General features: G+C 52.0%; 2 protein-coding genes across 2 annotated transcripts in view; one reads left to right on the top strand and one right to left on the bottom strand.

Moving 5' to 3' along the window:
• ptpn23a (protein tyrosine phosphatase, non-receptor type 23, a) overlaps positions 1-6,460 on the top strand; it is a 36,256-nt gene extending 29,796 nt beyond the window's left edge. Inside the window, 7 exon segments of the mRNA XM_070437335.1 lie at positions 500-646; positions 894-3,393; positions 3,699-3,883; positions 3,973-4,077; positions 4,191-4,329; positions 4,500-4,616; positions 5,244-6,460. Coding sequence (XP_070293436.1) covers positions 500-646; positions 894-3,393; positions 3,699-3,883; positions 3,973-4,077; positions 4,191-4,329; positions 4,500-4,616; positions 5,244-5,819 — 3,769 coding nt within the window. The 3' untranslated portion in view covers positions 5,820-6,460.
• Positions 6,461-6,563: 103 nt separating this feature from the next.
• scap (SREBF chaperone) overlaps positions 6,564-15,325 on the bottom strand; it is a 29,019-nt gene continuing 20,257 nt past the window's right edge. Inside the window, exons 12-19 of the mRNA XM_070437334.1 lie at positions 14,252-14,453; positions 13,986-14,101; positions 13,111-13,618; positions 11,422-11,590; positions 10,441-10,607; positions 10,239-10,319; positions 9,455-9,661; positions 6,564-9,296 (exon numbers count right to left, since the gene is read on the bottom strand). Of these exons, the coding sequence (XP_070293435.1) occupies positions 9,051-9,296; positions 9,455-9,661; positions 10,239-10,319; positions 10,441-10,607; positions 11,422-11,590; positions 13,111-13,618; positions 13,986-14,101; positions 14,252-14,453 (1,696 nt within the window). The 3' untranslated portion in view covers positions 6,564-9,050. The remainder of the gene's footprint in view (positions 9,297-9,454; positions 9,662-10,238; positions 10,320-10,440; positions 10,608-11,421; positions 11,591-13,110; positions 13,619-13,985; positions 14,102-14,251; positions 14,454-15,325) is intronic.

The following is a 15,325-nucleotide window of genomic DNA, read 5'->3' as shown; positions in this document are numbered from 1 at the left end:
ATAGAGAGGAGAGGGAGGGAGGGAGAGGAGGGCGGAGAGGAGGGAGGGAGAGAGTGGGGAGAGGGGGAGAGGGAGGGAGGGAGGTGGGGCGTGGAGGGAGGGATGAGAAGGGAGAGGAAGGGAGGGGAGATGAGGGGAGGGGGAGGGGGAGGGAGGAGGGGAGGGGAGAGAAGCGAGGGAGAGGAGTGGGAGGAGGGAAAGGGAGAGGGAGGGGACAGAGGGGGAGGGACGGGAGGGAGGAGAGGGGAGAGCGGGAGGGAGGGAGGGGAGAGGGAGGGAGGGAGGGGAGAGAGGAGGAGGGGGAGAGGGAGGGAGGAGGGAGAGGGAGGGAGGGAGGAAGAGGGAGGGAGGGGGAGAGGAGGGAGGGGGAGAGGGAGAGGAGGGAGGGAGGAGGGAGGGGGAGAGGGAGGGAGGGAGGAGAGAGGGTAGGAGGGAGAGGGAGGGCAGGAGGAGGAGAGGGAGGGGGAGGAGGGAGGGAGGGGGAGAGGCTATAGAGGTTGTTTGAGGAGCAGTTGAAGAAGTATGAGCAGGTGAAGGTGTACATCGACCAGAACCTGTCTGCCCAGGAGAACATCCTCAAGGCGCTGACGGAAGCCAACGTGCAATACGCCTCGGTCCGCAAGGGTCTCGCCGAGACGGAACACAAGTGAGCAAGGGCTTGGGAAGGGCTTTAGTGGGACACCAGTACTATTGGTCAAAGGACTTTGACGCTGTTCCAGTCCAAGGCCATAGGGACGGGGCCAATAAAGAGAATCAGAACACACAATCAAATCGGAGCAGACAAATGAAACACTAGAAACATAAGCATTCGCCTCATGTCATTGTTACTGAAGAAGATATCTCACCTCTCCCTTTCTCTTCTCCTCCTTCCTTTCTCTCGCTCCAACTCTCAGGTGGAACGGCACGGTGCAGACCCTGGTGGCGTCCTACGAGGCTTACGAGGACCTGATGAAGAAGTCCCAGGAGGGGAAGGAGTTCTACGAGGACCTGGAGACCAAGTCCTCCCGCCTGCTGGAGKGAGCTAAGACTCTGTGTCAGGCCAGGGAGGAGGAGAGGAAGGCCGTGCTGGACAGGGAGACCCAGAAGAATCCCCCTTCTCGGCCCACTGCAGCCAAACCGTCCCTGGGGTCCAAGGGGGGCTCAGACGTGGACTCTGCCTGTTCTAGTCTGGAGGATGCTGAGCTAGCCCAGATCAACGCTGCTATACTGAGCCTGGGAGGAGACCTGCCTGACGAGCTCCGTAGTSTACCCCCCGACCACCCCTCCCTACACTCTGCCCTTCGCCCGGGACCTGAGGCTTTTCTTCCTGGTGCCAACCTGGGTGGCAATGCTTCGTTACCCTGGCCAGGGGCGCCTGGGGCACCGCTCTATACCCCTCAGTTCCCACCAAACCATCGCCCACCCCAGTTCCCCGGCCCACTCCCCGCCCAGGGTTTCCCTCGCGGACCCTTCCCTCAGCTACCCCCCCAGCAGACCCCTGTTTCTGGCTATGGCCCTCCCCAGCCGCAAGCCCCCCAAACTGGGGGAGTCGGGCCTGCCCGTGCCCCTTTCCGTCCCTCCACTACTACAGTAGATAGTATCCAGACCCCCATCCCCAGTTATAACTCACACCCACCTACTGTCTCTGCAGGCTACGCTGTTCCCCCACAGATGGGTGTGTACCCACAGTACATGCCCCAGCCTGGGGTGCCCATGCAAGCGCCCAGCCAGGTGCCACACCAACATCCACAGCATCAGTACCAACACCCTCCTGGGCAGCTGCCCCCTGGCTACCAGTCTGCCCCCAGGGCTCTGCCCGGGCCCCGACCCCAGGCCCAGCAAGGTTACCCACAGTACATGCCCCCCCAGCACCAGCCCCGGCCACCCATGCCCCCCCAGTATCAGCAGCCATATCCTGGTCAGCCCCAGCCACAACCCCAGCATGGCTACCAGCCCCAGTTACCACAGGGCTATCAGCCTCAACACCCTCAACAGGGCTACCTGCCCCAACAGCCGCCACACATGATCCCAAGGGGCCCTCACCCACAGATGCCCACCACTTCCCAGCCCATACCCCCTGTCTCCCAACCATACATGCAACCTGCCAACCAACAGATGCCCCCGCACCCTCATCAGCAGATGCTACCTTCCCAACAACAACAAATGCATCCCAACGCCCAGAAAATGCACCCGCATCCACAAATGCACCCTGGCCCTCATCAGCAGATGCCCCCTAACAGCCAGCCGATGCCCCCAGTTTCCCAGGCTTACCTGCCCCCCACCAGCCAGCCCATGCCCCCTGGCCTGCACCAGCAGATGCCCCCTGCTTCCCAGCCCCATCATGTCCACCTCCCTCAGGCTTACCTGCCCAGGGGCCCCCTCCCACCTCAGGGGCCCCAGATGCCCCACCCTGGTCAACCCCCCCAACATGTCTACCAGCCCCAGTTACCACAGGGCTACCAGCCACCTATAATGCCTCATTCAGCCCCCCAACAGTCCCAGGCTCCCCAGCCTGTAGCCCCCATGACCCCCACCATGTACGCTACTCCTTCAGGTGTGAACGGCTCTCCCGGAGCCCCACCACAGCCCACCTCTATGGGCCAACCTCGGCCTCCTCCCCAACACATGATTCCACCAACTGCTGGAGCTCCTCCAGTGGCCCTCCCACCTAACGTCATCCTTCCCTCGCCCTCACCTTCCCCTTCTCCCTCCCCAGGCCCCTCTTCCCTAGGCCTGGCCCCCCAGAGGCCCTCCTCAGCCCCCACCCCTGGCGGTCCACCCTCTCTCCCTTCCTCCTCATCCCCCTCCACCTCCCTCTTCCCGCGCCAGAACTCCATCACAGACGACCTGCTCTCCTCTAGCCCAGAGAGCCAGCCCGGTGGCCCCAAGGCCCCCGCCAATGTCCTCCAACCCACCAAGGCTGACCCTCAGGACGGGGAGCGCCGCAAGAAGAGCTCCCAGGGCGTRCGGCTGATCCAGGGRGACCCGTACCAAGCCCCCGAACGCGTAGCCCGCCTCTGCYGCGAACTCGAACGCTTCCGGMCGGCCGTGGAGTCTCTMGAGCGCCCGTCGGTMGACGAAGGTGGWCTMTCGCCGCTGGATGCCCGCTGGAAGGAGCTCCAGGAGGGGCAGGAGAGGGARGCCAGGCAGCTGTCCATCGCCATCGCCCGCTGCTACACCATGAAGAACCGTCACCAGGACGTGATGCCCTACGACTGTAACCGCGTGCTGCTGCGCTCGGGCAAGGACGACTACATCAACGGCAGCTTTGTGGAGGAGCTGTCGCCCTACTGCCCGCGCCTCATCGCCACGCAGGCGCCGCTGTCGGGCACGGCCGCCGACTTCTGGCTCATGGTGTGGGAGCAGAAGGTTTCGCTGGTGGTCATGCTGGTCTCAGAGCAGGAGTTAGATAAGGTATGAACACACTCAGAAGGGAGAAGGAATGGGCCAWTCTAGGGGTCGCTCATAAAGGCTTACTACTGTGGTAGATATACCACCTGTTTGGTTTTTACACAAGAAGGAATAAAAGGTAGGTAAGGAATTGGATAAGGGAGAACTTTGATTAGATGGTTTATTTATTTCCAGACTATTGACATAAACGTCTGTGAAAACACATGTATTATTTAATTTGAAGTTATCAGTCCATATTTTGATTGACGCATTGTAATTTATTGAAAGAACCCCAACTCTTAGTCGGTTTCTTTACTGTGTTTCCGTAGGGAAAGGTTTTGCGCTATTTCCCGACAGAACGCGGCCAGCAGCTTGCTCAGGGACCAATCACAGTCACCCTGACTACGCAGAAGACCACGCCCACCCACGTGGAGCGAATGATTGGCCTGCAATARCGTGACCAGAGCCTCAAACGCACCGTCATACACCTACAGTTCACCTCCTGGCCTGAGCTGTGAGTCCACACAGTAACAACTGAATAACCACTGTATGCATGGAAATGAATATCTGGCTAACGAATACCATTTCTCTTTCTCCCCCCAGGGGTCTTCCTATGAGCAAGAGCAATCTAATCTGCTTCATCCAGGAGGTTCATGGATACTACCTGCACCAGAGGCCCTTACACACACCTATTGTTGTGCACTGCAGGTAACACACACATGCTATTTTATTACTATCACCAAACATAATGATGATTAATCAAAACCAAGTGTGTGTGTTGTGAATATTGACACTAACCCGGTCTCTCTCCATGACCTCAGCTCTGGCGTGGGGCGTACTGGCGCCCTCTGTCTGCTTTATGCAGCGGTACAGGAGCTGGAGGCAGGGAACAGCATCCCTGACCTACCTCTACTGGTCAAGAAGATGAGGCAGCAGAGGAAGAACATGCTGCAGGAGAAGGTAAGAACACGCACACCTAACAAGCTCGTGCTTTACAAGGGGTTAACTGTGCAGTTTCATAAGAGGCAAGTTCTCTAGTAAAAGCTCATGTCACTTTCCCAGTGCATTGAGTCAATGTTTGTTGGTGTGATGGCTCTTCAAGGTGTCTCCTCTCTGGTGTCTGTCCGCAGCTGCACCTGAAGTTCTGTTACGAGGCGGTGCTGAAACACGCTGAGCAGGTCCTCCAGAGACACGGCTACCTCCCTACCGCCCCCTGCAGCAAGACACCCAGCACTGCTGCCACCAAGGTGAGCCCAGTCTCTCACTGAGCCAGTTTTTCATCCTTTTGGCATTCAGGCTTTAAGGTCTCAGAAACCTGAATGGATAGTGAGTAGTGGTGATTGAGGTCGTAAATATGGTCCTATATACAATTTGTATTTGCTTAGATTTTGGTGGTACTCGATGTAAGCTAAAATTGAGAGGCCCTATAGATGGGTTAGCTGACAACGTCACGAAAACCATGCTCACAAGAATTTCATGGGTTGTTGTGGTTCTGGATGTCAAGATAGCTACCAACAATGACAAGAAACTGCAATGTGGGGAATCGTGACTCGTGTCAGCTAGTTTTATCATGGACATGATATATTGATACCATGTCGTGTTTTGACTGATTTCATGTCAATATGGCAAAACATTTGCTAGCTAGCTAATCAACAACTGTAATGATGTATGAGACAAGTGTTCATTGTGCACATTTATTGTTTTCAATAAACATTGGAGACTAAATATAGTTCACATGCTGTCAACAATCTAAGCCAACCCCGTCTGTTTTGCCCCATAGTTGTTCACGTGTTGGTTTTGTTGCTGAACAACCAACCCTTCTATGCTACTGCTTTACTGCTTCCTCCTGTCTAAATATTGTCTTCTCCCTGTAGCCTTACTCTCGCCAGGAGTCCCAACAGGACATCGTTCTGGGAGGTGACATGACCATCAGCTCCATTCAGGCCACCATCGCCAAACTCAGTATCCGGCCCCCCAGTGCCACTGACCCAGCCATGGACCCTGTCCTTGACATTGGTGCCCCCTCTGGCCTAGAGGACCAACCCTTCACACCCCCCACCGGCCTGCCCTTGGATAGAGAGCTAGAGCCAGCCGCCACCCCCGCCCGGGACCCCTGTCCCAGCGGTACCCAACCCTCCTCCGTCAGTCCCCCACTCTCCTCCCCAGAGAAGGTTCAGTCCCCACCACCCAATGGTGTGGATACCACCGCCCCTTCCTCTCCCCCCACAGCCAATAACCAGGTTACCCCTGATCCAGCCCTGAACTCTCTGGAGCTGCTGGCCTCTCTGACTCCTGAGGCCTTCTCCATGGAGGGTGGTGGGTGCAAGGGGAAGCACCGTGTCACTAAGCAGAGCTTCCTGCAGCCTGCCGAGGGCCAGGGCCTCCACGAGGAGGGGGGAGACGACCCCCTGAGCAACCTCGACCCCCTCTGGAGCCTCAACAAGAACTGAAACACAGGAGCCACGATACCCCTTTCTTTCTCACTTCATAGCCGTGTGTCAAACTGACCTGTAGCCTTTAGTACTAGTTCTTCTTGATTCTCTGATTCTTAGTTAATGAACCAAAATGACTAGAATGGTGGAAACTCCAAGAATCACAACTAGAAGTGGTTAGTGGTTAGTGGTAGGGTCTAGGGGTTGGTTTGAACCTGGGCCTTTGTCGCTTTAGGGGCCCTTCAGGGGTCATACATTCCGCCTCCCATCACTGGTGGCCTGGCTGTGCTTCTGGGACCAAATCATGGTGCACTCGTCTTTTCTTTCCTCTTTGTCTGTGTTTCTACCTGTACCAGATGGGTCTGTTCTTCACTCGCTGCTTCAGAGCTGGCCACTCAGCACCACTACAATCCCAGCATGCACTCCTAGCAGCAGTGTGTATGGTTCCCTCTTACAGCTGGTCGCTCTGGGCCAGGGGTTGGCGTGGACTCAGATGATAGTGACTGATATGATCGCCGAAGGGTGGGGGAGGAGCTTGCAGACGAAGGCTCTCGTTAACCGCATACATAGAGCAGAATCAGCACGTCTTAACACTTTTTTTTTAAATTGTCTTTCATTAACACTGTAAATATATCTTGAATAAATGTAGGTTGGCATGGTTTTGACTACTGTATTTAATACACACCAACAGTGGATACTCAAACATTCCATAAGCTAACCCCCCCCCCCCCTACAGAAAATCACACACTACAGACCACATGACAAGGTATCAAAGCCTCTTTATTTGGAAATTAGTACAAAGTTTTGCTCCTGTGTTAAAAATAGTAAAATAGCCCAGAACATTTGCTACCGCCACTACAGTCTGTGCACCCTAGCCAACCAAAGGGAGGTGGTTCAGGAGGGGGGCAGAGCAGGCCTATGATTCCACAAAAACAATATTTACACCGGTTTCTTTCTGCCTTTCCCTCCGTCAACTAAAAGGGTCAGATCAAGGGGACATGGGCTGTGCTCCAATTATCTTAAATGCTTCCCTTCTCATCTCCTTTCATCACTACAGTGGCAGAAAGCTGTAAAACAAATGTAAGAACTCCTGTTCCATAAACATTGCAATGTTGTTTGGAGCATAGTGCTCACAACACCAGAGTGGTGAGGTTTAATTCCTGCATAGGCCACATATTGTGACAATGTGTGGGTGTCAAATAACTATCGTATCATTATTTGCAAGCAATGAGATAAGGAAAGGCAGCTTAAAAGAACTTGGAACACAACCATATTTAACTCAGGCAGCAGTTTATATCCTTACAATTATAAGTGAATCTACACTCTAAAGCGTTGACCTATTATTTACATTAAAAAAAGGAAATAAATTAGAACCATTACACGGGTGCACAACTCCAGTCCTTCTGGGTTTTCAATTCATCTTCTTGATAAACCAGCAGACACAACAACTTGAGGACTAAAGCTGTCCACCCGTGCATTCACAAGTCTGATGTGTGCGTTTTTATGTTTTCAGTATGTGTGTCTTTCTATACATTATGTTTCAAAGTGCCTAGTGTGTGTGTGTGTGTGTGTGTGTGTGTGTGTGTCTGTGTATTTGAGAGGGTTAAGAGTTAGTGCACAAGTTAGTGTTATATTTCTGTTGGTTGAAGTTGAGTGGATTTGCTTTTCAATATCAAGCATCACGGATCTACATTCAGCTATGGGTGTAAGTAACCAAGTAGGTCAAGTCCACTACGCTCTCTCTGCATTGCGTGTGTCTGCAGGCTAGCGCTACAGTCACTCAGAGGTAACGGGCTGGGAGAAAGGTTGAGTTATTAGTACAGAGGCTCCTACCTAGAGGGTACCATCATATTCCTAGTCTGAGGCCCTCGCTGACTCCTTTGCTCACATGAAGACTAGATGGGCCACGGTGGAGTTAACCACATTACCGGTACACTACCCATCCTCTCCTTTTATGCCTGATTGTAATTCTCTGCTTGTGAGTTTGAGAACCCTGAGATAAGGGAAAGAAAATATATATTGTCAGTGAATTGGGAAAAACAGGGGACAGAGAAACGCAGTTGTAAGATGTTTTTCAAGAGGAAGCCATTTTAGGTATTTAAAAAAGTAACGTGATTTCCTCAATGGAACCTTTTGTCAGAAAACAAGACGTACAATGGTAACATGACAATGTTACTAACGTAAAACCGTGCAATTGAATATAGTCACAATCTCAAAAGATCTGACATTTCTCCTGGGCACAGTCAACATGGGAAGAGAGCAGCCAATGTAAACTCTGACAATGTGTGCCAATGTAGAGCTACCACACCTTCAGATGCAAATCTCAAATTCAAGCAGAAAGTATAGAGCCTCTTACAGCTTAAGGGGGGATGGGTCCTCTTGCAGCAACAGTAGCCCTAAAATCAGAGCCTGGGGTAAGGCAAGGAACCTCTCCCCCTCAATCCCCAACTCCAAGAAAACACTTTAGCGTTTTCAGTTCCAAAATATTATTACAAATATTAATCTCATCATAACCAATGTTTTAAAAAAAATCCTACCCGACATTTATGACATCATCTCCACATTATATTATGCACATCTCAAATTGTTACTTAAAAATGTATCACTAATAAATAGATTTAAACATAAAAACAACCCCCTCTCAAGGTGCATTTCATTACAGTCATCGTATCCAGTTCTCTCTCGCACACACACACAATAATGAAGGATTTTTGTCAGCAATGTTTTCACCATAAAAAGGGACTGTTTCTTTCCCAGGACACAAAACACACACATGCTAGTAACTGCTTAGCCCAACGGCCCTCAGACCTCACGACATGAGCCTGCTACAGCTGCGCTACATTGATTGGCTGGCGTGGTATCAAACACTCCGCCAATGACAGCCTGATTGTTGGATGGGAACCCCTTGGGGTGTGTGTACCCCAAACTATCCAATGCTTGGATACAAACCACCTGAGCTAGTAACAAGGTCAAGGGTCATCTTTCTGGTGGACATCTGTCTCTCCAACCAGACATTAGCTTTATAAAAACGTTATGTGTTGCWATAGAAATGCCCTCCCACCTAATCGGGTGAAGTGCTAACAATCTAAATTAGCAAATCACGTCAACTCTTTCCAAGAAGATTGTCCAACTGCAGRGTAGTGTAGGGCCAAAATGAGTTGCATTTGCATGTATCCCCATTGTCAGTACTGACCATTTCATCTACTCCTCCAGGCCACTGTGTGGAGCCTGTCCRWGTTCTGCTWCTGCTCAGTCCAGCTTCTCCAGCACCGKGGGTACGTAGACCAGGCTGAGCTCGGAGCCAAAGTCGCAGACGATGGCGGCGTTGTTCAGCACCACGAGCTGGCGGACCCCCTGGCCGTCGCTGCTCTGGCCCAGGTAGACCGTCTGGAGAAGGTCCCCAAAGTTCAGGTCCCAGAAGGACACACAGCCCTGGCCCCCTGTCACCAGGAGAGACTCAGAGATCACCCCCAGACTGGCACCYCAGCCCACCTCCTTGGGGAGGGGGGGAGAAAGAAAGACAGGTTAGGTTTAAAGAAGGAAGGAAAAATTGGGATAGAAGCAGGCGAAGAGGCATAAACTATCGTTGAATAACAGGAGACTAGTTTACCTGATTTCTCCCAAATTATCCACACACACACAGAGAGACGCACCTGCTGTATGGAGTAGAGCTTGATGCCCGTGCTGCGGTCCCAGATGCAGATGAGGTCGTCGAGGCCGCTGCTGATCACGCACGATGTGGTGCACACCAGCGAGGTCACATCGCCACGGTGACCGTACACGTGGCTCACCCGGCTGCCCGTCAGCACATCCCACAGACAGATTGCTCCGTCCTGCCCCCCACTGGCCAGAACCATGGTCTGCAACACGACAATGACATACTTCACATGGGTCATATTCATTAAGTACAAACAGAAAAAAGTGGACTGCTATGGGGAGGGACTACCTGGAGTTGTTCATAAGAAATCCTAATTTTCCGTTGCAAAACGTTTTGCTACGATGTGCCCTAGTAAGGGGGGCTTACACTTGAATGGATTTTGATCGGAAAGGAGTACCTTAGGCCGCGTTTACACAGGCAGACTTTTAACCAATGAGACCAGCTCTGAAAAATATCTTATTTGAAATGATTTGATGTGATTGGTCAAAAGACCAATTAGTGTAAAAAATAATAATATTGGGCTGCCTGTGCCTTAGTGACTCTCCTGCACACCCAGCAAGACTGGTACAGAAGGTTTGGAAAAGGTGGAATTTTAGGAGCAAGGTGAGCCCATTGCTACATTGCATAACTATCCTTCTGGGGGAAATTATTCAAGGGAGCAGGTTTTGGGTTGGAATGCAGCCAGACAAGAGTTTAGCCATTGGAACACAGCTTTGGGGGACATGGCTGTACCATTGGACTGCCCGATGGGGGGGATACAGACTGTACCATTGACTAACCTGGTCTATGTAGATGGCAGTGATTCCCCCAGAGTGTCCCTGGAGCGTGAAGAGACAGCATGAGTCCTCCAGACGATACACCTGACACACAGGGACAAACAGCAGGGTTTTAGTGTGTGAGCGTTGATTTTATACTGTATTATCATGGAAACAGTTGGTGAACGATATACACGTGTGTTTCTGTGACCGTGTTCTCCCTCACCCTGACGGTGTGGTCCTGGCTGCCCGTGACCACTCTGCCGGCAGCGGCTCGCAGCACCGTGATGGGTTTCTGGTGGGCACACTGCACCGAGCGCGTCAGCTGGCATGAGATCACATCCTCACTGCTGTAGCAGGTCGAGGGCGGTATGTTACTACGCCCGGGGGGACCTGGCACCACACACACAACATAGATAACACACATTACAGACGTCTAGAGTTAAAATGCTCCGAAAGTCAGAACGTCACAAACGTCAAAAGTAAACATGTCTGGAGACACCTTACTTGATAATTAACTAACTACACTATTTATAGCTACCGTTGTACTGCCCTGTCAATAACGTCTCCAAAAATGACCAGGTGACTCCAGTTGTTGACATTTTACAGATTGTGACACAATCGACTTTCCAAGCATATTAGACATACACTGAGTGTACAAAACAGTACGAACACCTTCCAAATATTGAGTTGCACCCCCTGTTGCCCTCAGAACAGCCTCAACTCATGGAATCTACAAGGTCTCGAAAGTGTTCCACATGGATGCTGGCCCATGTTGACTCAAATTCTTCCCACAGTTGTGTCAAGTTGGCTGGATGTCCTTTGGGTGGTGGACCATTCTTGATACACACGGGAAACTGTTGAGCGTGAAAAACCCAGCAGCGTTGCAGTTCTTGACACACTCAAAACGGTGCGCCTGGCACCTACTACCATACCCCATTCAAAGGCACTTAAGTCTTTTGTCTTGCCCTTTCACCCTCAATGACACACATACTCAATCCATGTCTCAAGGCTTAAAAATCGTTATTTTACCTGTCTCCTCCCCTTCATCTATACTGATTGAAGTGGATTTAACAAGTGACATCAATAAGGGATCATAGCTTTCACCTGGTCAGTATATATCAAGGAAAAAGCAGGTTCCTAATGTTTTGTACACTCTGTGAATATTGACATCATTGGGTCGTTTGACAGTGTGTGTGAAGCTCACCTCTGTACTGCAGTAAGCCCAGAGGCTTGTTGATGTCGACAGTGAAGAAGTCTAGAGAGCCGTCGAGTCTGGCCGCCACYAMCCTGTTGTTGAGGAAGGCCAGGGCCGTGATCCCTGAGACGCCATCTTCATTACTGCAGCGTAACGAGCCCTCCACTGCGTCCCACAGCTAACCACATAACACATTAGTGCAGCGTAACGAGCCCTCCACTGCGTCCCACAGCTAACCACTAACACATTTACTGCAGCGTAACGAGCCCTCCACTGCGTCCCACAGCTAACCACATAACACATTAGTGCAGCGTAACGAGCCTCCACTGCGTCCACAGCTAACCACATAACACATTACTGCAGCGTAACGAGCCTCCACTGCATCCCACAGCTAACACACATAACACATTATGCAGCGTAACGAGCCCTCCACTGCGTCCCACAGCTAACCACATAAACATTAGTGCAGCGTAACGAGCCCTCCACTGCTCCCACAGCTAACCACATAACACATTATGCAGCGTAACGAGCCCTCCACTGCGTCCCACAGCTAACCACATAACACATTATGCAGCGTAACGAGCCCTCCACTGCTCCCACAGCTAACCACATACACACATTACGTGCAGCGTAACGAGCCCTCCACTGCGCTCCACAGCTAACCACATAACACATTATGCAGCGTAACGAGCCTCCACTGCTCCCACAGCTAACCACATAACACATTAGTGCAGCGTAACGAGCCCTCCACTGCGTCCCACAGCTAACCACATAACACATTAGTGCAGCGTAACGAGCCCTCCACTGCGTCCCACAGCTAACCACATAACACATTTAGTGCAGCGTAAGAGCCCTCCACTGCGTCCCACAGCTAACCACATAACACATTAGTGCAGCGTAACGAGCCCTCCACTGCGTCCCACAGCTAACCACATAACACATTAGTGCAGCGTAACGAGCCCTCCACTGCGTCCCACAGCTAACCACATAACACATTAGTGCAGCGTAAGAGCCCTCCACTGCGTCCCACAGCTAACCACATAACAATTAGTGAGGCGTAACGAGCCTCCACTGCGTCCCACAGCTAACCATTAACACATTATGCAGCGTAACGAGCCCTCCACTGCGTCCCAAGCTAACCACATAACATTAGTGCAGCGTAACGAGCCCTCCACTGGCGTCCCACAGCTAACCACATAACACATTGTGCAGCGTAACGAGCCCCCCACTGCGTCCCACAGCTAACACATAACACATCATAGTGGCAGCGTAGAGCCCTCACTGCGTCCCACAGCTAACCACATAAAACATTAGTGCAGCCGTAATGAGCCCTCCACTGCGTCCCACAGCTAACCACATAACACATTAGTGCAGCGTAATGAGCCCTCCACTGCGTCCCACAGCTAACCACATAACACATTAGTGCAGCGTAACGAGCCCTCCACTGCTTCCCACAGCTAACCACATAACACATTAGTGCCCTGGCCTTTTCTCACTTTCTCTGTGCCAATTTCTCCTCCTCTCTCCTCTTGCAAATATTGTTTCCTGCTTGCTCATTATAACTACCTCCTCTCTTTCCATCTCATCCACTCCCACTGCACCCATCCAGTTGTTTCTTTCTGTTCTACAAGGGAGCATAATAAAGTGTCTAGTGATGGTGTAGGGGCTAGGGGGGGATGATCTGGGATTCGGTCTCACCTCCAGTTTGCCGTTGCTCCTCCCAGCAGCGATGAGGTTCCCCCGGAGCTCCATGGCCCACACGGCGCTTTCCCAGTCCGGGGTTCCCTGGCCCTGTGGAGCAGGAGGCTGGATGTACCCCAGGCTGCGTCTCCTCTGGGGAGGGGGTCCCGACAGGGGTGAGGAGGAGGGGTAGGAGGCAGTGAGGCCCAGCGAGGGAAGCTCGTGCTCCAGGTAGGCCTTCTCCACCAGCCCCCCGAAGTCAAAGCCATCCCTGGGCGGGGTGAGGAGGTGGTGGGAGGGGGGCTGGGAGTCAAAGTTGGTGTCGATGAGGGGGGTGAGGTCGGGTTGGTTCTCAAAGAGGGCAGGACGTGGGGTGGTCCGCCGCCTGAGGGGGTAGCCCTCGTCCTCGTCGAAAACCCCACCCCCTGGTTCTGTCCCGCCCCCCAGATTTTCAGGTTCGGCCACACCCACGGCATCCCAACCATCCCGCTGCTCCCAGCAGCCACTGCTGCTACTCCGCCGCAGCCTGACAGAGAGACAGTTTAATGTTCAGACCAGGAGGCTGGATATGCATATAGGAGAACAGGTTGGAAGACATGTAGGAAGAAATAAAGGACATGGGAATGGGACGAAGGGAGAACACATAAAAACTATGCTGAAAAAAACCCATCTAATGACTTGTACTTACATATGTAAAGTTAATATTGTACATTTATTATTAAAATAATACAAGTTGTACGCCGAAGAGGTAGGTGGTGCCAGGCCAAAAAAGTAAACATTATGCATGAATACAAGCATGAACTGTCCATAGGTGTGTGTATGTACGTGTGTGTATGTAATCCTGTATCGGCCAAGGTGACCTTGTGGATATGGTATGTGTGTGCGTGTCTTACCCATGTTTAGGAATGACGGTGAGGCAGTCTCCAGTCTGAGTGTCCCACACACGGATCTGTCCTGCCAGACAACAACTGGCCAACAGCATGCCATCACTCGCCAGACACTCTATATCCTAGAGAGAGATATAGAGATATAGAGAGAGAGATATAGAGAGAGAGAGACATAGAGAGAGATAGAGAACGCAGAGGAGAGATACTCGTAAATATTCATGCAAATGAACAATGGTATTTGTGTCAGCGTGTGTGTGTGCCCAGGCTCTCACCATGCTGTGTCCACGCAGCAGCAGGGGGGAGATCTCGCTGATGGGTGGCGAGTAGCCGTAGTCGTCGCAGGGCAGGTCACCGTGGCGACGGCGTCCGTGGGCCACGCCGTTCTGGCCGTAGTTGCGTGAACAGAGGACCCGGTAGAGACAGAAGAGCAGCAGCACCAGCAGAACCCCTGCCGCCAGGCCCAGAGCTGCTACCCTAAAGAGAGAGAGACCGACAGGGTTAATAACCTGTTTGCTGCCTTCTCCATACGTGCCAATAAAGCTGGTTTGGATTGCATTGACATAGAGAGAGAGCGGGTTAAGCGTGTGAAGAGAGAGCACGTTAGAGACAAACAGAGAGTACCAATGACGGGGAGACCAAGCCATCACGTAGCCCGCACAGAGCATCTTACAATAGAAAGACTTGAARGTTGAGAGAGGTGTGAACTTGACGCAATGACGTACCGACATAAATCATCAGCTCGTCAGAATGACATTCCATAACATGACCGACTGTTCATTGTCCCTCCGTGAGGAAAGCAGAGCCGTATGTAATGGGTCCAGTGTGTCCCTCTAGTGGAGACGGGGGTAAAGGCAGAAGCCTAAACAGCACCTGTAGTGTAGAATGAGTCACTGCCATGACAACAGGGCCTGACGCACTGGTGAGACCAGCTCGACGTGCAATACCAGTCCTGAAACCACGGCAGAGTCTGATTGGTCCAGCACACGTACTCTCCCACACATGCTCATGCATGGAGTCAGCGTGTACACACTGACTTTATTGTCCCCTTATGGAAACGTTGTACCCATGTGGTGTGCACACTGGCTGCACATGTTCAAGCCAATCAGACCACTTCAGTGGAAGTATGCAAATGTGGACCGTTGAGAGCCAGGGACAAAATTGCTATTTTTCCCCACCTTATGGTTGCACTTCCATTCACACTACAACAGAAAGCAGCCTTTCCATTCACACTACAACAGAAAGCAGCCTTTCCATTCACACTACAACAGAACGCAGCCTTTCCAGCAGCCTTTTCCATTCAACACCTCACACACCAGCAAAGCCAGCCTTTTCCACATCACACACAA

This window comes from Salvelinus sp. IW2-2015, linkage group LG35 (genome assembly GCF_002910315.2).
Source record: "Salvelinus sp. IW2-2015 linkage group LG35, ASM291031v2, whole genome shotgun sequence".
NCBI lineage: Eukaryota > Metazoa > Chordata > Actinopteri > Salmoniformes > Salmonidae > Salvelinus > Salvelinus sp. IW2-2015.
Note: the sequence above shows the minus strand (reverse complement) of the source record. Positions and strands in the feature narration are given on the sequence as shown.